General features: G+C 44.9%; 1 protein-coding gene across 1 annotated transcript in view; it reads right to left on the reverse strand.

Moving 5' to 3' along the window:
* Window positions 1-7901: 7901 nt before the first annotated feature.
* The window catches only part of SLCO2A1 (solute carrier organic anion transporter family member 2A1), a 63240-nt gene continuing 48490 nt past the window's right edge, over window positions 7902-22651 (reverse strand). Inside the window, exons 6-14 of the mRNA XM_056849314.1 lie at window positions 20428-20561; window positions 18574-18655; window positions 17725-17889; window positions 16483-16672; window positions 15083-15239; window positions 13534-13703; window positions 12971-13035; window positions 11365-11485; window positions 7902-8282 (exon numbers count right to left, since the gene is read on the reverse strand). Of these exons, the coding sequence (XP_056705292.1) occupies window positions 8162-8282; window positions 11365-11485; window positions 12971-13035; window positions 13534-13703; window positions 15083-15239; window positions 16483-16672; window positions 17725-17889; window positions 18574-18655; window positions 20428-20561 (1205 nt within the window). The 3' untranslated portion in view covers window positions 7902-8161. The remainder of the gene's footprint in view (window positions 8283-11364; window positions 11486-12970; window positions 13036-13533; window positions 13704-15082; window positions 15240-16482; window positions 16673-17724; window positions 17890-18573; window positions 18656-20427; window positions 20562-22651) is intronic.

Raw genomic sequence — 22651 nt, forward strand, 5'->3', positions numbered from 1 at the left:
CCGGGCGCGCGGGGAGGCAAGGGGGGCTTCCAAGCGGAGGGGGCTACCGAGGGCGGCCGACGGCTGTCGCCCTCCCTGCCTGCCCGCCCACCCGGCGGCTCTGGCTGTCAGCGGGGCTGTGCAGGGGGAGCCTCCCGAGCGGGGCGCAGCCTGCAGTGGCCGGGCAGGGGCGCGCGTGCGTCCGCGCCGGGCTGCTGGCGCGAGCTCCGATCTGTGCCGGCCACTCCTCGGACCCGCCCGCCTAGCAGAGGCGCATGCGCTCCGGCCCCTGCCCGGCTACCCTGATGTCATGCTGGAGCGGAGAGCGGCCAGCAAACCAATGCGGTGCTGCGGGAGAGGGGTGGGCGGGCGTGCGCGCGCGCGCGCACCCCGGGGGAAGGGGGTCGGGTGGGGCAGAAACGCCGGCGCGGAGCCTCCCCTGCCTGGAAGGCGACCGGAGCTCGGAGCGGTTCCCGCACGCGGCGCTGCTGCTCCTCCACGCCCCGCAGGTGCCGGCTGGAAACACGGGGTGGGGTCGAAGGGGTACCTTGGGTGTGTGTGTTTTTTTTTTTGAACTTTATAATTTTGTAACCGTGAATGTATTAATAAGTATATATGGATACCCTTTTGTATTTTCTTTAATTTTCTTATTATTATTATTGCATTGTTTTGTTTTGTTATAAAAATAAAAACAATTTATATTTATATATAAATTTATATAATATATATAATTTTATATAATATATAAAACAATTTATATTTATATATAAATGTATATATATAAAAGGAAACACGGGGGGGAAGCAGGTGGGAAGGAAGTGGCAAGTCTGGAGAGGGGGAGGGAGGCCGATTTTCTGACTGGTGATCGGGGCCCCCTTTTGCTCCACGTTCGCTGGTCACCACCCCTCTGCTTTGATTGGTACAAATCGCTTAATGATCCTCAAGCACAGCTCTGGAAAGTAGATGCCTTTGAAATGGGGTGTTGGAGGAGAGGGTTACGGATACCGTGGACGGCCCAAAAAAAACCAAATCGGTGGGCTATAGATCAAATCAAGCCTGAACTGACCCTAGAAGCTAAAATGACTAAACTGAGGCTGTCGTATTTGGTCACGTCATGAGACGACAAGAGTCACTGGAAAAGACCGTCATGATAGGAAAAGTTGAGGGCAGCAGGAAAAGAGGAAGACCCAACAAGAGATGGACTGACTCAATAAAGGAAGCCCCGGCCCTCAGTTTGCAAGATCTGAGCAATGCTGTCAAAGATAGGACATTTTGGAGGACTTTCATTCATAGGGTTGCCATGAGTTGGAAGCGACTTGACAGCACTTAACACACACACACACACACACACAGAAGTATCTCAGGGAGGGAAGTCAGCATGGTACAGTCTGGTCTTGCCAGATCTCGGAAGCTAAGCAGGGTTGGTACTTGGATGGGAGACCACCAAGAAAGGCTGTGTAGAGGAAAGCAATGGCAAAACACCTCTGCTTCTCACTTGCCTTGAAAGCCCCTTGCTGGGGTCGCCATAGGTTGCTTGTGACTTGACAACACTTATGTACATATGAATATCTCCCTGCTGGTAAACCTGAGTATCCTACAGTGGTGCAATGTCACTCCCAGGTTTACCCCTCAAATGACATTATGGCATTCATGCAACAGTGATTTTTGTCTTAATTTCCCCCCACTGGCCTACCAAGCAACAGTGGAGGTCAGGGGGCTGCTGGTGGGAGCAACCCTGCCTTCTCTCTGTCCAGAGAAGCAGAGCATGTTTTCTTCTCTCTCATTTTATTTTTTCTTCTGAAATCTAACCTTGCCCATTTCTTAGCTCCTGCATCTCCCATTCTCTGCTGGTCTTCCCTACTGCTAGCTGGTTTTCTCTATAGCCTTCTTACCTGGTCGGGGATTTCCTTCCCTCTTATCCAGATCTTCTTCCCCTTTATCCCTCCACACCTTTTGTTCCCTGTTAGGGCAACCCCTCACCTCTTTCCTCTTGGGTTGGTTTGCTCTGGACTGTCTACATGGGAGGAATACAATTTGGGTTAACAGTAACTTTAACTGGGCATTTAGCTGAAAAGTAACACAACAACACACTAGGATTGGGCAAACATAAATGATTTTATTGGCGTGCTATACATAACTGTTGAGGTACTATTGTAATCGCTTGGTGTCCCGTACTTCTGCCTTGACTTCACCCCTCTCTTTTTGTACCTTGGATAGGGTAATAAAGTTAATGGTGATTAAGTGCTTGCCTCTCTTTCATCTTTTCTTCTCAAGAGTTGTGGTGCCATATTTGGACCCATGTATACAACTAAGTCAAAAGGTCCCTTCTTGCCCCTGTCTCAGGGTTTTCCCATGTAGGACACAGGGACTGATTTGGGTAACACTTCCACCGACCATAAATCTCTAAGGACCAGACAGGACCATGCTGCTCAACCCTCTTGCTCCTTAATGGTCCAAACTCTAGTGCTTGACTGACTCTAGCGATAAGAGTGGCAAAGGCATTCAATGCAATACTGCAAGTGCCTACCAACGCTGCTTTGGCATTGGGACTGATGGTTCCAGCTGGTTTTCTCCACATTGTTTATTTTGCTCCCCTTTCCTTCCTCTCTGATGCCCCATTTCCCTGTTGCTTGGCCTCACCCCAACCCTTCCCCAAGATTCATGGTGCTTTCACAACAATCCTTTGCCTCTTTCTCCTCCTCCTTTCTTCAGCCCTTTATCGGGTCCTGCCTAACAGAAGAAAGCCTGACTCTTTTTACCCTGTCATGTAGCATCTGAGAGCTTTCTTCAAGGATCAGCCGCTCACAGGTAACAAGCAAACATTTCTTTGCTACAGAACAACACAACAGCGTAACAAATTCAGTGTAAAGAAAGAAACAAGAATGAAGAAAAACTGAGAAGAAATGCAAATATTTATAAAACTTAAAGATGCATATAGGAAACTGTAAATCACCAAGGTGAGCCAGTATGGTTGTGGTGGTTAGGGTGTCATACTAGAATCTGAGTGACCCAGGTTCAAATCTTCACTCTGTCACAAAGTTTGCTGGGTTTACTTTGTGCCTCTCTCTTTCTCTGTCTGCCTAACCAAGTTGAAGCCATAACTGGCTCCCATACAAGACGGAAAGTACAGCGATCCACAGGTGGTGGTTTTTTTTTTTGGGGGGGGATTCTTGGCCAGAGACTAGAGGGTTCCTGGCTGCTTCCTGCTCTCCTCATGATGACTATCAATGACAACTGGAAGGTCTTTTATTGTGTGTGCAGCCCCCCCCCATTTAAGTTATAGCCAGACAGCCCTAACTAATATGAATTCATCTGGTGAGCTCAACATGAGTTTGCAAAATCGGCTATCCTTTAGAGGTTTTTTTTTTTTTTTTAATCACCCCAAATGCACATGGAAATGAATTAGCATTTGGAAATGAACTGCCGCCTGGTGCTCAATTTCCTCTGCAATTCTATTTCTATTGTTCTGCGCTAAAAAGCAATAATAATTGAAGGTGCTCAAGAGCAAAGAAACAGCTGGCAAAACTCATAAAGAGTCAAGTAAATGCAAAGAAGGTTAACCAACCTGGTGTGAGTGACAGGTTATAAATGATATAGCTAGGAAGGTTCGTAAGACAACGAACAAGCAGAACTCCACCTTTGGCATGTGAAGGGCAATTACATTTATTGGAGCTTGAAAGGGGTACATTAAAAGAGTCACGGAAGTGTAGTTTAAAGTACTCTATTCTCAGTGGCAGATTAGGAGAGGCTGGCTGGCGACCCATTTTTAGTCACTGAGTGCTCGAACCATTTTTATTTATCTGACAGATGTTAAACAGCTAACATTCCTAATTACTTAACCATTGTAACAGGGCCTAAAATAAAATCCAAACCATTGCTGGTTGCATGACAATGGGGTCAGTTACCTGTCAATAGCAGTGTTGCTGTCACAAAACAATTATACACACACACACACAGCAAAGTGACCAAACTGAGACTATCATACTTCGGTCACATTATGAGAAGACTCACTGTAAAAGAAAATTAATGCTAGGAAAAATTGAAGGCAGCAGGAAAACAGGAAGATTCAACATGAGATGGATTGATTCGATAAAGGAAGTCATGGCCCTCAGTTTGCAAGACCTGAGCAAGGCTGTTTATGATAAAACATTTTGGGGGTAATTAATTCATAAGGGTTACCGTAACTCAGAAGCAACTTGACCGCACTACCCACACACTACATCTATCTTATCATGTATGAGCAGATCTGTGGATATCTAAATCCATGGATCATGCCCACACTGAGTTTTCTTCAAATTTGGGAGACCCCCCCGCCCAGGTTTGCAGAAAAATCTTAGAAATTTAAAAAATTATATTGGAGGGCTTAACCCGCCCCCCCTCCAAAATGTTACCTGTGCATGCGCAGATTACTTACCTGCACATTTAACACAGCAGCTCCCAGGGGCCTTGCTGGCTGCCGGGGGCCTTGCCACTGACAGGGTGGTTGCTGTGGGCCCTGCCGCCAACGCTGTAGTTGAAGAAGTAGTCATGGTATGGAGGGAAGAGGGGGAGAAAGAGAGATGGGGGAATATTGACAGAGAAGGGGAAGGAGAAGAGGGGGTAGATTGTTGGAGAAGGGGAAGAGGAGAAAGAGGGGGTGAGGGATTATTTGAGAAGGGGGGAGAGGGAAGGATGCAAAGGTGGGGGGACGGAGGAGTTGCAGGTCCCCACTTGTATGTATGCATATATAAACCTTCCTCTAAAGACCTCAGGGCAGTTCTTCCTCACAATTCCATAAAATAGAGAATAACTGGTTGAAGGTCACCTTGTATGCCTCATGCCTGAGTGGATTTGAACCCTGGTTTCCTCAATTTTAATCTAACACTCTAACCACTATACCATATTGGTCTCAAGGCTGCGAATCAAACTTTTGTGGCTATAAATCAATTTTAAAACTTGACTTAACTGCAGTCAGAACTGCCTTTTTCTTCTCACAGTAACAGAATAAAACTGTGAAAAGCCTAAATGCCAACCATATATGGATCTATTAACTCTGTAGAGAATCGCCGACTTGAGGCAGAAGCTAATACTTGGCTGCCCTGAATTATAATAGGCTGGCTCTGTTCAGGATGGCATTTTTTGCTTTGGCATCAGCCACACCTTCAAGGAAACAGACCATACTGTGGGATAAAGAGAAGACAAATCTGTACCCTCTGTGCCACTGGCTGGAGCTTCTGGATTAGAAAAGGAAAAGAGAGGACAGGAGAAACTTTGTAAGAGTACACCCGGCACACCACCCTTTCTTGAAAGCTGATTCTTTTGTGAGCTCTCTCCTCCCACCCCATAGGTTTTCAGTAGAAACTCAATAAGGAAGAATAGAATACCCATTACGGTAATCCTTTCAGTATATTAATATGTGCAGGCAGGGCAATTAGACCAGTCTTCTAGGTGGGATTTTCTAACTTATGTAAGGAATGCAACTGTGCCCCCAACCACCACTTCTCCCCCCCTCCCTGCACCCCCCCCCCAGGACAATTTTCTATTTCACTAAAACTCAGAAGATAGTGCTGGCATTCCTCAGAGTGACCCTCTCTTCAGCAATGAGGAAGCAGAAACCACAGGAGTATTTTCTCTCTTATCTCTTGTTGGCCGAAATCCATCTGGAATTCTCTTTCTGTTCATCAATACAGAAAGGCCCCAGCTACCCATCGACACTGGCGGTTTCATCATTTTGAGTTGTCAATCATGCCTCCAATGTATGAAGCATGTCATTCATTCACCAAAGTTCTACGCTCGGCTGAAGCCTAATGGAAACCCACTGCCCAGCAGTAGCAATGAAGTTTGGCGTTTCTCGCTCATGTCTGCAGATAATGTTTAAAAATGTAGAACAGACTTATACCGGAGCGGCACAGAAGATAAAACATGTTCAATACCTAGGGCTGGCCCCACTACAAAATAGAGATGTGTAGTGGCAGATTTTGGACACCAGCAAAAAGACAGCAAGTTGTCAGATTTATATATTTTTAATGTCCCGTGGCGCAGAGTGGTAAAGCTGCAGTACTGCAGTCCAAGCTCTGCTCACGACCTGAGTTCGATCCTGACGGAAGTTGGTTTCAGGTAGCCGGCTCAAGGTTGACTCAGCCTTCCATCCTTCCGAGGTCGGTAGAATGAGTATCCAGCTTGCTGGGGGTAAAGGCAAGATGACTGGGGAAGGCACTGGCAAACCACCCCGTAAACAAAGTCTGCTTAGTAAACGTCAGGATGTGACGTCACCCCATGGGTCAGGAATGACCTGGTGCTTTCACAGGGGACCTTTACCTTTTTAATGTCATTGTGGGGCATTTTTTTAAATTTATCCTTTTCTCAGATGCCAAAAAAAAAATCTTAGGCAAGGTATGCCAGCATTTCAAAGTCAGTCTATTTTTGAACACAAAGACATTTAAATGGTACCACAGCCAATATTTAGATATTGCCGGGTGCCGAGTTGTTTTCTGTTGCTCAAGAAGGTCGGACCAGAACCAACGTGTTGAAATTAAATCAAAAGAGTTTCCATCTAGATATTAGGAAGAATTTTCTAACAGTTAGAGCGGTTCCTCAGTGGAACAGGCTTCCTCGGGAGGTGGTAAGCTCTCCTTCCTTGGAGGTTTTTAAGAAGAGGTTAGATGGACATCTGTCAGCAATGCTGATTCTGTGACCTTAGGCAGATGATGAGAGGGAGGGCATCTTGGCCATCTTCTGGTCACTAGGGGTGTGGAGGGGGGAGGTAGTTGTGAATTTCCTGCATTGTGCAGGGGGTTGGACTTGATGGCCCTGGTGGTCCCTTCCAACTCTATGATTCTAGATATGTGAAATATTTCCATACTGCTTTTCTGTTGCACACTCAAAACGATGTCCATATATTCCAGTGCGGTGTAGTGTTCAGAGTGCCAGGCTAGGATCTCGGAGGCCCGGGTCTGAATGCCCACTCTGCTACAGATGATTCACTTTCTCTTTGCTGCAGTGTCTTCTACTAAGCAATTTTCATTCCAGCAACTACACACAGGGTGGAGGTCAATGATGTTTTAAAAAGGCAACAGTGCCATCTAGAGGCACTTTGATAATAATAAAAATTCAATATACCATACATCAGACAGTCTTTTTAAATGTTTTGTTTCATTCAGCCTTGCTTTTCCAAACCCAAGTGATGGCCAGGTTCATTTTTGTTTTTAGTAAACAAAACAATAAAAAAACAACATATTTTCAATTTCTCTGAAACAATATAAAATCAGGGATACTATCAGCAACACATACATGAAGCATTCTTTATACTTCAGAACAAAACAGTCAATTTTAGAACCAATTCACCCCATGCATACTTTGATTAGCTCCTTTCAAAGCACCCTGGGATCAGCGGTGGTATCACTATAGCAACCGGAAAGCCTGGTGGCAAGGAGAATATTGGCAGTCTGATTCTTTCAAGATCAATAAAACTACGTTGAACAAATTGGAAAAAGTTGCTTTTATTTAAAAATTCAATATTTCAGAACAATAACTTTAAACAGTGAGTAAAGTTTATGTTTACTCTGACCTGTGTAATGGGGGAGTGGGAAGAGGAGGAGGAAAGAAAGAAAGGTGGTATGAAAGTGGAGATGGAGCCGAGAACTGTTGCTGCACCAAATCTTGGCACAATACAACGCAGTCAGTACAGGACTGCTTCCTTCTCACTAAAGGACTTCTAAGAAACTATGTTCTCTTAACTGTAACAGCTTTCATTTGCCATTCCTATCCCTCTAATGTTTTTCAAGAGTCTAGGCTGTCTTACTTTCAACTGCCTGTCTCATCTGCTTATAACAAAAGAAATGTCCACTCTTGACTATAGACTATAACACCACAAGGGCCTTCGCTGGGCATCGCTGTCCAAACCCATGGACAATTTCATTGAGACGTCCCAGACAGAATGGGTTGCACTGGCTCTTTAACACTATCCTTTTGGCCAGGTCTTGGGAGTCCATCTCATAGCTCCATTTACCAGCACCGCAATGTCCATTTCACTGGGCTGCACATAGCAGGAGCTTATGTGCAAGAATGGAAAGTTCAGCTGTGAATATGAAGTTGTTCCCTTAATGTAAAAAGGCCACAAAGGCTGTTAAGTAAATATGGGCAAGGTACAAAACAGTGCTCAAGGCATAAAGTGATGTTCAAGAGGGGTCCTTGTAGTGCAAAGCTATACTAGGCCAGCGGATTTGTTTTGCACATTGTATTCCTTGTTCTTGGTCATCTTCCAGGTGATTAAGCTCAACAGCAGAATACCAAGAAGTTTGTAACCCACCTGGAGACCCAAGTACCTGCCAAGAAAAGAAAAAAAGGATGAAACTCCAATCAAATAAACCTCTAGTTGTATGGACTGGCCCACTTGTTTTGGAATAATATCCAGAAAAAAACTTCTTGGTGATGTAATAGGAATTGCAATGTGATGTAAAAAAGAAATCTTGGGATTGGATTATGGGAACACAGAATTCTGGAAGCCAGCACAGAAGTTCATCAAATATATGCATTCATCGGCCAATGGTTGTGTGACCAAGGATATTCTGGACCTTTCTGTGAACTTCTAGAAGATGGCAATTAACATGGGGAAAAGTCCCTTCTCTAGGGCTAGGAAGGTGCGCTTCCAATATTCACCAAAGGAGGAAGGCGGCTCTTCCCTTGTGCCCCAAGTACCATAAGTGAAGAAAGTTTCTGCCCTGCTGCTGCCATTAAGAACAACCAATTCCCACAACAGATGACCAAACTATGAAAAAAATGTTAATAAAGAATCAGAATCAGGAGTAGGCTTGTGCATATCGGTAAACCCAAGCTGAAAGCACTGTGTGAGTGGAGAAGGGGTGTCACAAAAGACAATGATGGGAGGATGAGTTCTTGAACCCTTTGGAAACCAGAGTTATTTTTTAGAATGAGAGATAGGTTTGGCCGAAGAAACATTTTGCCTTGAGAAAGGACTGCGTAGTGTTCATCAAGTCCCTAACTCCATGTCCTGTGCAAATGTAAGTTCTGCTGGTGTTTGAAAGGACTGTTCACGAAGGGTGTTTGGGGGGGATCTGTTTTTTGGTATTCTGACAAACTCCAAGGTGTAGCCCATAGAAACAATTTCTGGAGCCAATTCAACACTGGTAGTCTGTGAGTGCATTGTAGTGGTAGCACACAGAAATTGTGTTTTTTTTCCTGGAGCAGCAACAAGAGAGTGCAGGCTCAAATCTCAGCTTGTTGCCATATGGGTTTGCACTCTCTGGATATGCTCTTGAATGATGTGCAGCACTTTGGGGTGCATGTGAAAGGAAGGGGACAGTTTGGAAGGCTTCTTTTCCTTTTTTCATTGTGATAGCTTGAAGGACAAGCTTAGATAGTTTAGTCTTCAAGTTGATATCTATGCTCCCAGTTGCATAGGCATAGTTTGCATCTGGCAACCATGGTGGAAGCCACGGATCTAACTTCTAACAAACAGCATCCAAGGAAGCATTAATGAGGATAGGAGAAGTCAAGGAGATCCTCTTTGATGTTTTGGAGGTCATTAATTCATAGGATCAGCATAAGTCGGAAGTGACTTGATGGCAGTTTTACACACACACACACAATGCATACGAAGCATTTTCAAAGTGCTATATAAATTATTATTCTATTGGCAACTCATTGGCTTATGAAGGAAACAGGGCCTTGGAAAGCTGTCACTGCAGCTTGAAGTTAACCAGGCCTTCCCTGCCATCCTCAGACATTAGGTACACTTTGTCACAGAAATAATGGTCAGATTTGATTTTTGTCATGCCTTATAAACAAACTCATTAAAACTGGCTGGAAAGGGAATGAAGGAAGAGGAACGACATCTGGAGGAACCTGGATGTTCCTCATCTCTTTAAGTGGAATAGAGGATTCCCATGGCTTTGACCAAGAACTTTGGAATTCATTCCTAAGAGAACATGGCTTGCCTAAGGCTGATTTATCCTTTCCCCTCTTATCCCCAGAACTCTCCATCCTCCCTTGCACCTGTGGAGGCTACAAATCTCTCTTGGGAAGAGGTTCTGTGCCACTTTGGACTGTGGAAGAAGTTCCAGTGAGCAGAAATGAGAGAAAAATCTGGCCTATGTTTTTCTCACCCTTAGAGATTGACAATACTCCGGGGTTGATTTCTGAGGTTCTAATTATAGGGAATAGGGTTTTTTTTTTCTGGCATCTTGCAAATTTGTCTCTTTTTGACTAAGAAATGGATATCGCATTGTGGATTCCTCTCTCTGTCAGAGAATTCTGTGATGCTGTCTCCTGACACTGAACTGACTGCATCTAGAATGCAATGAAGGCAAGAAGTGATCTAGAAATTTCCAGTGGCTAATCTTGGAGTTCCAAAGGTAATCCAGAGGAATGGCCTCTGTTCACCCTAACTATTCTATTCTCTTCTCCTCTGGGATGGTACAGCCAAGGCAGAGCTTTCATATCGCCACAAATACTATATTGTTCAGGCAAGGTAATTCACTCATTCATCTGAGAGTAACTCAGCAAGGCATATATAGGAATTTTTTTGCTGGCAACCATCCATTTTTACCTCACAAAGAGCTTGTTGCATTCTTCTAGGGGAGAGCAAAGACAGAAGGTCTACTGCAGAAGCCTGGGCCTTGACATAGAGATCTAAAGTGATTTCCTAGAACAACAGCACGGCTTCCTTGGGTGTGGCTCAGGTGAAATTCCTGGGGCCCTAATCGGGTCCTAGATCTGAGTCACCTGGAAGGTCTTCCAGAAGGCTTTCATCAACAAAATGGCAAGCAGCAATCAAAGGATGCCAAAGTGCATCTGTGCACATGGCCTCGGGGGCTTGGATAATTGGGTCTTCCACAAAACATTCCATGGAACAATAATCTAATAGTTCTCAGAATCATGTTTTTCTCTTAGCCTTAAGGCTCAGCATGATGATGCACTTGCATATGTGGGTTAAACGGAGCAGGGATCAGAGCTCTTGGTGGAGCTGGGGAGCAAAATGTATGTCCAGCCAACACCGAGCCATTTCTGACAAACAACCTACATGGATAACTGCAACAAAGCCATGTGACAAGCACAGCTTTCCCCTTAGCTCTTCACTCTTCTAATTTTGCTTCTGTTTTCCACTATCGGAAAGAGGGGTAAGCTTGCTGAATTGCTTCAAGGCTGCTTCAATAAAATTCCCACACAGAGGGCACTGGGGTAAGTCACTGCCTCTTCAGTTAACCTGATTTTCGGGATTGTTTTGCAGATAAAATGGGATAAATGGAAACCTGAGCTCCGTTAAGTCCAAATATGGTAAATAAGAACTGGTTTTTGTGACAGCCCTGAGCCAGTTGGCAGATACATGCCTCACATGAGAAAGCCCAAACCTAAGGAACACACAAAACAAGAGACCCAGCTGAGTACCTGCTGCGCAGGAGGTGGTTGTTATAGTAAGCGCAGGATCCTATCTTGCCATTCTGCTTCCTCCACCAGATGCATGAATAGTCAATGAGTAAGCCAAAGAGGGCAGGAGCTGGCAACCAAGCTTCAGAAGGAGAGAAAGAGAAAAAAAGATGAGAGTGCAGAGATTAGTTATGCACTGCTCACATCTGAACACTGGCTACCCAAAAGACTCTGAGATATGATGCGGAACTTCCTTTTGCCATTAAGATCCCCAGGGAAAACAGTAAGAGCTTAAATCTCAGACAGAGCTATGCTCTGGATTCTGGGTGTGAAGTATTGCATGCATCAGATGCAAAACTGCAGAATGTCACTATAGCACAAAAAGGGCTCTGCTGGATCAGCCCAAAGGTCCATTGAATTCCAGCATCCTGTTTTCCAAAGTGGCCAGCCAGATAATTCCGGGAAACTCAAGCAAAGTATGAAGGCAACAGCCCTCCCCTACTATGTAATTCAGATGTATGCAGTCTCAAAATATGAACGGTTCATTTAATTGTCATGGCTGAAAGATATAATGGACCTCTCCTAAATGAATCCTCTTTTGAAGTCAAAGCTAGCTGCCAACTTAGTATTTTGTGGCAGAGAAGTCCATATGTTACTCATGCACTGTGTGGCAATGTACATTCTCTTTCTGTCCTGAATGTACTACTCATCATGGCTACTTGGTAGCCTCAAGCTCTTCCACTGTGAGAGAAACAGGCTTTTCCATCCATTTCCTTCACTCCATGCATCCTTTTACAAACCTCTATCATGTTTCCTCATATGTCATGTTTTCTAAAATAAGAAGCCCCAGGTCTGCTTTCTCAGCTAATGGGGAAACATTGATTTATATTCAGGTATGGTAATTAGTTTAACTAAGACATTTGCAGTTCACTTAAGACAAAATCCATGCTACAGAATCCTACACATTTTAATTTTAAGAAATTAAAGACAGACAGCAAGATACATGAATGCTGAAGTCAAATTGGTTTCTTTAGGAGACAAGACAACCACCTAAATGTAACTATGGAGAAAGTGCACCTGTCAAATATCATTTAATACTGCAACAAAGAAGGTACACAGCACTGAACCAACTGCTAGGGCCTTTGGCTAGGAAGAGGAGAAGGATAGCTAATGCAAGCTTTTATGTCCCTACAACTCACTCACAAACAATTCATACATGCATTTTCCATCTTAGCTTACATAGACTATGGCTCATAATGTGAAGCTGTGGTTTATGCAGTAGTAACCTTGTGATATCAGAAGATGATGGAGAAGAGCTGGGTTCATCACCTTTGTTCCGTGCCAGTTGGCTCTGTAGCTGGGGAGGGCATGAGGCTGTTGTCTGCACTCATTCAAGTCCTAGGACTAACAGTGGTTAATAAACCGCAGACCGGTTTCAGATCCTAGTTTGACCAGGACCTAACTAGCCGTAGTCAATGGGGTGGGCTTGCATTCAGATTACACTAACCACACTTATATTAATTAGGCCATGGTTTTGCATTACGTCTGAGCACACTATGTAAGGTACACATTTCAGAGTTGCTGGATGCTAGGACAAGAGGTATATCAAGGTCAGGCAGCCACTTACCTAGCAATCGCAACAACAAGAACTGGACTCCAATGGCCAGGGACTTTTCATCACGGCCCACCACTCTGTACAGGATAAAAACACAGCACATCTGACACGCAAAAGTGACTTACTGCTCCAGCTGAAAAATTACAACTAACCACCATGATTACCTTTGGGGATTTGTTACACAAAGGAGTGAGGTTCTAAAGCTCGTATCTGTTTCCTATATTAAAGCCAATAGTGGGCCCATACGAGTAATGGCAAGGCCTTCTCAGTGGTGGCATTCCAGCTGTAAGATGTTACTTTAAATCAAGTAGCTGGTGTCCAACCCTCCATATGTTTAGAAAACGTATGTAGGATTTCATTAAAATTTTTACCAAATTGACAGTTCTAATGATTTTACTCTCTTTTTTAATTAACTTTTTATTTTTTAGCATTTTATGGTTAGAAAGCTGGTGGGACACGTGGGAATAGACAGCTGGCGTATGTCCTAAACAGGAAGAGGACTTTACTGTAGAGGAGCTTTGCAGGGTTAGTTCTTCTGTTACACCAAGTCTACCAGCCCCGAACCCTTCGCTTACCGTAACACCATCATGTACATAGGGTTATGACACAGGCAGGCTACCAGTGCAGCAAATGAGATGAGGAATATAACAGGAAGCAGCCAATGGGCACAACTAATCGGGCAGGATATTATCGTTGCTGAGGACTGTCCAGCTTTTGTGTGGATACAGGAGCAGTTTGTGTACATCTGGTTAAAACATAAGAAAAGAAACTAAAAGTCATCTCAGGGAAATCAGTACTGCCTTTGCAGAATCTTCTGTGGCTCTAACAGGTCCTTGCTCTTCCCCGGGCACGGAGGAGGCATCCTGTGGCTGCCAAAGGCCACAAAGCAGGTTAAGCAGGAGGAGGGAAAGTAATGGAATGTGCGCAATCCCACTGCAGTAGTGCAAGTTCAGACATCAGGAAAGAGGCTCTCTCTTAGATACATTGAATGCAAACCTAAGCTAGTGTCCAGCATTTTCTCTGGGAGACCATGGGAAGCCAGAGAGAAATGCCTCTACGACAGACCTAGAGAAACTGCCTTCACAGTCACAAGAACACATGGACACATGAAACTGCCTTATATTGAATCAGACCATTGGTCAACCAAAGTCAGTACTGTCTACTCAGACTGGCAGTGGCTCTCCAGGGTCTCAGGTGAGGTCTTCCAGATGCTCAATCACTGACCCATGGCCGCTCCCCTAAGTCAGCTGGGTCACTGGGGTCCAGCCACTCCATTATTACGTATTCAGCCTGAGAACCTGGTGAGCTGCTGCTGTTCAGAGTTCTTTCCTGAGATACTTTCATTTTTAAAGCAGGAGATGCCAAGAGTCTCCTGGGATGTTTTGTATGTGAAGGGCATGTTATCTTTCAAAGCCAGGGGCCCTCCCTCACAGTCATCCATTGTTACCAGTAAACAACTGATGCTTCAACAGACCATGCCACAATGGCCAAACAAGCCCATAGCAGACGTCTTCTAAAGCTAAGGTCAAATTATTTCTATTTATATATTTAATACTCTAATTTTCTCCCCAGTGGGGACCAAAAGCAGCTTCCGTTATTCACCTCTTCTCCATTTTATCCCTACATTACTTCCCTGTGCAAAAGGTTAGGCTAAGAGTACACGACTGGTCCAAGGTCACTCAGCGAGCTTCAATGACAGAATGGGGAATCGAACCTGGATCTCCTAGATCCTAGTCTGACACACTAACCACTATACCACATTGGCTCTCGAATGGCCATCTGCCAGGTGTTCTCCCAACCTTTCCACAACCTGAGCAGCCTTGCTCCAGAATCGTTCCTCAATCCTGTTTCACTTTACAGTTCATGAAGGCCATTTATGCACAGGAGGTTTTGCCTTGGATTTGCCGCTCTCTAGATGCACATTTTCCCCATCCAGATTATCAAAATTCTGCATGGGGGCTTATTGTTGAGTTTTGAGAATTCGGATGGGGAAAATGTGCATCTAGACTGAGTGGCAAATCCAAGGCAAAACCTCCGGTGCATAAATTGCCAAAGTTAAACCAGTAGCTACTAAAACTTCCACATCCTCTTCCTGGCCCCTGAAGATGCCCTAGGGCTACGTACCGTAACCATGTGTGTAGAAAAATTTGAGATGAAGCCAGTACAACCTGCATGGCAGGGAGAGATGTATTCCACACCATCATCTCCACAGACAGGGTGGAAGATACCAGTGCAGAAGCAGTGTTTGTTGCATGGATTCTGCATCGAGGAACCTGATGTTCTGCCAAAAAATCAGAACACAGACAAAATAAAATGAAGTTAAGCAGGATGAGTGACAGATAGTTTCTTCAACACATTGGGTGATTAACCTCCGTTTTCCAGACTCTGCTGATGTTGGGTTGTTGCCATTCAGAAGCCTGGCCTCCTGTCTACAGCCCTCTGAGGTTCTCAGTGAACTTGGTCTCAGTTATTATTCACATACAGACACAAACACTTTGGATGGGAAACCAGCCATCCAATGTCAAGAAAGAAAAAGAAGAAAATAAAACCTTAATTAAAGCTGGGAGCATTCTAGGTGCAAATTGCAACCTGAGGCTAAGATTACATCTTACTTTGGTAAGATAGTGCTGTTTGCAAGAGCAATGACCTGTCTAAGCCAGTGCTGTCTACCTTGATTTACAAAAGTGGGAACTCTTTTCCCTCCCGAGATCCTTTCCAGTAGAAATTATCAAGGGTTGAACCTGGAAACAATCACCTTGTACAAACACAGCTACGCCTCACTGAAAGATCAGAGGAGGTGTCGGAGAGCTTGTCTAGTCTCTTTTGCATTAAAATAACTAAATTTGTGAATGAATGAGAAGCTGACTGTGTCCCAGCACCAATGTCCTTACATCCCTGAATGGGGGGACCACAGAAGCCAAGTTCAAGATGTTATCTTCATGCTCCCTTAATTAATGGCAACCTATTTTAAATAGATATCAGCATGTCTACAATATCCACTCTGCTGGAGAAAATGCCATCGAAAACAGATTGTAGCTAATGGATTTCACCGTAAGCGTAGCTTTCATTTCATATTCAAAAAGCTGCCATCCTAATTCTGGCTCAGCACTGAGCATTGCAACTGAGAGCATAGCAAGCACCTCTGGCAACTTTTTTCCTGGGACATTACAACATGCAGTGAGACATCAGCATACAGACACCACAACCTACACTACAGTGGGCTGTTGGAAGCCAGGAGAACAACATGACTAGACTTTTTAAAAATCTGTGTAGTACTGGAAAGCAAATACCGTCTGTAGAAGCAGTCCACCTTTCCCCTTATGTATCACAAAAAGAAGAGGACAGAGAGACCCAGAGGTAGTACACGTTGGGGGATGAAAGGGAAGGAGTAAAAAGAAGGGAGAAATTATTCAGAGTGGAATGTTGGTAGGCAGATGTGGATGGGGAAGTCCCCACCCCAGATGTGACAGCAACCCTAAACGCTACAGTTTTCTCCCACACGTGCTGAAAGTAGAACACATTACCTGGGTGGATAAACGTCAGCCACTTTCTTTGTGGAACAGCCCATAAAGAAGAGCGGAAGGCACAAAAACGTGGATACAAGCAGTACAACGGTGGAGAACCGTGGGATGGTTTTCAGGGAGAAGCCAAAATGCTTCATGAGCATGCCTCCAAACAGCATTCCCAGAGCAGCAGCAGGCAGGTTGATGGTTCCTGCAAGAGTTGAAAGAGGCCCTGAGCTGACAAAGAGCAAAATCTCTCAGAGCAACAGAAGGAAGCCAGCCTTGCAACCAGGCACGGAGGAAACCACACACCCTGGTGCTTAGTAAGAGTAACTTTCATAATGTCTTTGTGTTCAAGCAGGATCCGCAGCTGGGGGTCCTGGGCACTGCATCGAAGGCTGCCCACAAGTCACAGAGCGTCTCCTGGGAAGGAATCTGCATGAATCCTGTGGCCTATCTCCAGAGGCAAAGGGATTCACCTGGGGTTGGGGGAGAGAAGGTAGTTACTTCCCCCCAGCCCAGTTTGTCCACATAAAGGCAAGGTGCATATGGGGAGTGGGAAAGGAGTGTTTATAGAGTGTCTTCTAGCCATCAGTGGGGTCCCAAGCCACTGTTGCCATTGGGCAAGAGAAGAGCAGCACTAAGCCATGGTCTCTCCCCTCCCCCATCTGATCTCTCTGGTTTCAAAGGGTGTGGTGCTCTATCAGTGCACAACTGGGCTTAACCCCTTGACACAGCAAAGCCGGTGCGCAAGCTAGGCAATATTTCATAGTGGCTTTAAAAAAGAAAAACCCAATGCATCCCACTTAGAGAGGGGCACCAGACCAGAGACCTCCAAGAGCTGAGCATGTGTGACTGGCCCAGGGTCACCCTGCCAGTTTTCACAACACAGTGGGGATTCTTGCCTGGGTCTCTGACATCTTAGTCCAACACTCTAACCACTAAACCTCCCCAATAATTTTTCAGTGCTTAATGCCTAGTGTGGTTCAGGGACATCCTTTTACCAATGGGACATAACACTGACAAACCCAATGGGATATCTGTTCCAGTCTGCCCTCTCTATGCCCCATCCCCACCCTCATCAGATTCCCAGTCAGAGTGGGATGGGTCACGGGCCACCATCTGCTATAACGGCCAAGACAAACAGCATCCGCCACCCTCCAGGCCATAAAGGGTGCTCTGTTTACAGCTTCTTACAGAGAAAAGATTTGTGCTGCAGGTAAACCAGATTCTGTCAGTCCAGAACCATTAATGTGCACTTACCAATGAGAAAGTTTGCATAGGAGGGGGTGGTCCCATACTGTTTCTCCAGGTATTTGTTGAGAAAGGTAGACAGGCCAGCGATGACCGAGGAGAAGCTGCACTGAGCTATAACCAGCAATAAGAAGTATGGATTGAGAACCAGTGAGAGGATGCCTTGAGGGAACTCTGAAACCCAAGAGAAGAGAATGGGGCAAAAAGGTTAGAGGCAGAGAAAGGGTCTCATCAGCAGTGTATACAAATGATAGCATTCTTTAAATGAAAAAAAGTTCTCTCAGTCATCACAGGATTCTACAAATGATGCTGGTTGCATTAGAAAACCCCATAGGAAGGACTGGAATTCTTCTTGGGCCGGATTTTGAAAGCATGTTAACCTGGCCCTGGTCTCAAAGGTCAACGATGCCATCCTAGATTGACTGTTAACTGTTTAGGGAAGGGATACTTACAACATGTGGAAAAGATATAAAACCTCTTTAAAAAGGTAAGCCAAAATATCTCAAGAACTGATTACAGCAGAGCACAATGGAGATTATAGCAAGAAACTTTCAAGGAGGACATGATGATGGAAACCGTCATTCCCCAGGGTTACTAATATCTGGTAACTCAAAAGATCTCCTGCCTCTAGAACTAAGATCCAGTCTCTAGAAGCTCTGGTTGTCAGAAAAAAAAATCCTACTTTATTGAGCTATGAGTGTCTCTCTCCAGAAGCTTCTCACCTCTCCCTATGCTTAACAGTTCCAGACCCAAAACTCCCAAATATTTCTGGATAAAGCTCAGACTTTGGTGGCTGGGAGGCATTCCACATGTGTAGCACAACCCCTTACTCAGAAAGTTGGAATAAGAATAAATTACTTTTAATAAATTCCAACAAGGATCCTTCTTCGGCCTTTGTTTTTTCAATCTTCTTCTTCAAGGCATCCACTTCAGCTTCTACCTGTGGGGTAAGGAGCAGAGAAAATGATTTGTGTGTGGATAACAAGCCATGATAAACTGTTTACATTTCCAAGGTGAAAGGGGATCCTGGGAACTATGCTACAAACTATAGCATCAGAGCATGTAGGGCAAGCGATGGGATGCAGATTGCAGGGCAAAGGCAGGCCAAGAAAAGGCACAACCAGCTTCTCTTTGGCCTTGCCCAGTTGAGTCCATATGGTAATATCATGGGGTGGCCGAGGGTTCTTCCCCAGCAGGATGAAAGGGGCTGACACAAGAAACAAAGACCGGCACATCTGGGTAAATGAACCTTGCCAGCTGTATGATGACAGTTTGCCTTTTTGAATCATGTTTTGTGTGACTTGGCTTCTGCCAAGGCTGAGGTTTGTATCCCCACTTAACCCAAGGATCATAATTGCACAAATGGAAGCTAAAGCAGAGTTTGTGCCCTTCCCTTTCCCCCATCCCCAGTGAATGAAGTATTTTAAGGTCTGCTATAGACCACCTTTCACAGCACCGATGTCTACTTGGGCCTTTTTTCAAAGAATCGGAATATGCCATTTTATCATCTCAACTGTTACTGCACCAAGCATTTGAAATATTTTGCAAAACGTTTCATTCCCTACTGATTGCACCTTAAACCCCACCCCCCTCGTTTTGTGTTGAAACCATCATGGAAGCGTTTATTCCCCATTTTATCCAAAAAACCCTTTAAGCCAATTTATTTGGTTTCTCCGTTTCAGTGATGTCTTCTCTGGGGGCGCGAACATGCATACAGCGGTTCAGGGATTCCCATTACCAACACCCAATTTTTCCCATCTTCCCCCTCTAGCTCCTTGACTCCTCCCCTTCGGACTCCAGTTTCCTCTTTTCCAGGCAGCCATTTCCTTCCTTCTTCACTTTAAATTCCCCAACCCCCCGGGGAAGCGTTTATAAGCTGCATTCTCTGCTGTCAAATGGCACCCGCAGCATGTTTCTTTCATTCCACTTGTGGCTCATTCTTTAGCCACAGAACAAGCAGGTAAACTTCATTGTCAAAATGACCTGATCCTGGTATACCACTCTCAGCAATGACACAAAGGCCCCAAGACACGGCAAGACATGGAGTTAACTTACAGGCACTTTTTCATCCATGGGAGTTTCTACCCAATGGAAATCCAAAACTAGCTTACAGTACAAGCTGTTGTGCTCAAGCATATTGGAGTCTTACTTCTCTGGGAATTGGGGTTGCCAGCTCCGAGTCGGGAAATACCTGGAGATGTTGGGGGCAGAGCCTTAGGAGGGCGGGGTTTGGGGAGGGGAGGGACTTCAATGCCTTAGAGTCCAATTGCCAAAGCGGCCATTTTCTCCAGATGAACTGATCTCTGTCGGCTGGAAATCCGTTGTAATAGCTGGAAATTGCCAGCCACCACCTGGAGGTTGGCAACCCTACTAGGAATACAGGAAGGCTTTTCCTTCACAGAGATGATGGTAGCTGATGAGCCCCAGTAAACTAGGAAGCTGCTATTTAGAAGAAAAATAACTAGAGGGAGTCCTAGCTCAGGCAGCCTGCAACCTAGGAAGCAGACAGATGGTACAAAACAAGGTCTAACCCAGGACATGCCAGGAGGCAAAAGGAGAGTGAAACAGACTCTCTTCTGTGCAACAAGTGAGGTTTATTAAAGGACCTTTTCCCTTGACAAGGTTTGGCTGCTGTTTCAAATCAGACAAACCCATCTGCTCACTCAGTCACAGTTCAAAAGGCTTAACCCCAAACTAGCTCCTGACACTTACCTTCCCTTTGATCATGTATCGAGGGAAGAAGAAATAGGGAATGGATGAGAGCATCAAGCAACCTGAGGCAATGAGAAGTCCCAACCACCATGCGCCAATCCAACGCTGGTCTCCAGGAGTCAAGTCTATAGTCTCTGGAAGACACAGGGAAGAAAAGATGAAGCCCAATGAATCAACCTCGTGGTCCTGAGATGGTTTGCATGGCGTTTTGTTCCATCTAGATTGGAAGGATGTCCTTGGCTGGTATCACAGATCTCTCTACATTCTCCATGCAATGTCTTCTCTTCACTTCTTATCAGATGAGCAACAGACAACAAAGATTTCCACACATGGAGAAATCCATTTTTCAGGCAGCCAATTCACTTACAAAAAGCACACCCCAGTCTACTCTGGATTTCCTACAAGCCTAAGCACAGCCGGGCTGTGTGTTCTCTTTGCCACACTGGCCTCCAGACCTGGGATGAATCCTATTTGGAAGCTACTGTAGACCTTGATATCTTGCTACTGATAACTCAGCCATATTTAGAACAAGGAAGACCTATACTGAAATGATAGGATTTGGTAGTTGTGATTAGAATGCTTAATCGAGTGACCACATTTCTCAGTTGGAGGCTATGCAGGTTCTCCTAGGTCATTTTGTATTTTTCTATCTGGCATGAAATTACAAGGAAAATATGGTGCTAAACATTATCCCACACTAAACAGAATTATACATAAAATATTGAGCAATACCCTCAAAATATGGAAAATGTTGCATAGCCCTTAGGGCTGATTCAAAAGGGCCAAGAAGATAATTTTCCAGCAGTGGAAAGTTGTTCATGCATGGGAGTTTTACCTGGGGTTCGAAGGTTGCTCGACCCACACTTTTCTGTTGCGAATCTATGCACCAGCAGTCACCAAGCTCAAATCAGGAAGCATTTGAGTTCCCACCCCTTGAAAAGATGCTTTGTAATTGGCTGTAGTGCTTTCTGTGAGAGAAATGTCCATTTCCCCTCCCCCCTGGCAGAAACCAAAATGCCATTTTACAAACCTTTTTGAAAAATGGGGGGGGGGAGAAAGCCAAGCATCATTTTAAAATCCTTTCTTGTGTGAGTCTGCTCAGAAAGAAACCAGGAAGCATTTGAGTCCCTGTCCCTTGAAACGCTGCTTTGTAATTGGCTGTAGTCCTTTCTGTGAGAGAAATATCACCACCACCCCCAACTCCCCTGTCACGTGCATGGAGTGACATGCATGGAGTGACATGCATGGAGATTTCACTTGGGCTGATCTCAGGGGAGATCAAAGAATTGGGTTATTACAGGAACGGGAAAACCAGGGATTTCCTAGGGCTGGGCGTAAGGTCATCTCTAATGAATGGTAAACTCATGCATAACTCTAAGGAACAACCGAGTCAGACCCCAGGTGAACGTGAGTGAAAGTAACCATGCATAAATGACCGAAGTCTACCAGTACTCCCAGAATACAGTACGGGACAAGAAATATGCTGGACCAGACCACTAGGTGGAAGGCAACCTGTCCTAAGAGTTTCTTAAATTGTTTGAAATTAGTTACAAACTATCCTTTTCTCATTGCCTGGTACTAAGACTGGCCCTTTGTTAAAGAACTGCATTTGCCTAGATCTTCTTTTGCTCTGTCTAGTCTCCACCCTGCCTGGGGATGAAAGGGCAAGGGGATGAAGTCAGTGGAAACCAGCAGTGGGGTCAGGGATGAGATCTACTTATGATATTATTTTCCCACCCTGCATTTATTATGTATCTATGTAATAGCGAAGTCTGCCAAATCTGAGGGTACTTAAACCCGTTGACAGGAGCTGTGAACGGGCAAGACAGATCTTTCTACAAACCTCAAAAGGGCCCCAGGTTTGTAAAAAAAGAAGAAGTGATATCTAAGAAAAAAATACATTGGGAGGGTTTAAAAACACCAAAATGATAAAAGAAGCCTATAGCTTTAAGCAACGGATTCCCTCAGTGGCAATCACAGCATTCCAGGCTTCAATTTCTGTCAGTAAAAGGTGCGGACAGGGCCCTTTCCAGGCCTATTTTGGCCTTTGAGGGAGGATACATTGGGGAACAGGGCTGCTGGCTCTAGGTTGGGAAATTCCTGGAGATTTTGTGGTGGAGTCTGAAGAGGGCAGGTTTGGAGAGGCCTCCGCTGGATATAATGCCATAGAGTCCACCCCGCCCCCCAGAACAGCCATTTTCTCCAGGGGGACAGATACCTGCTG

This window comes from Euleptes europaea, chromosome 5 (genome assembly GCF_029931775.1).
Source record: "Euleptes europaea isolate rEulEur1 chromosome 5, rEulEur1.hap1, whole genome shotgun sequence".
Taxonomy (NCBI): Eukaryota; Metazoa; Chordata; class Lepidosauria; order Squamata; family Sphaerodactylidae; genus Euleptes; species Euleptes europaea.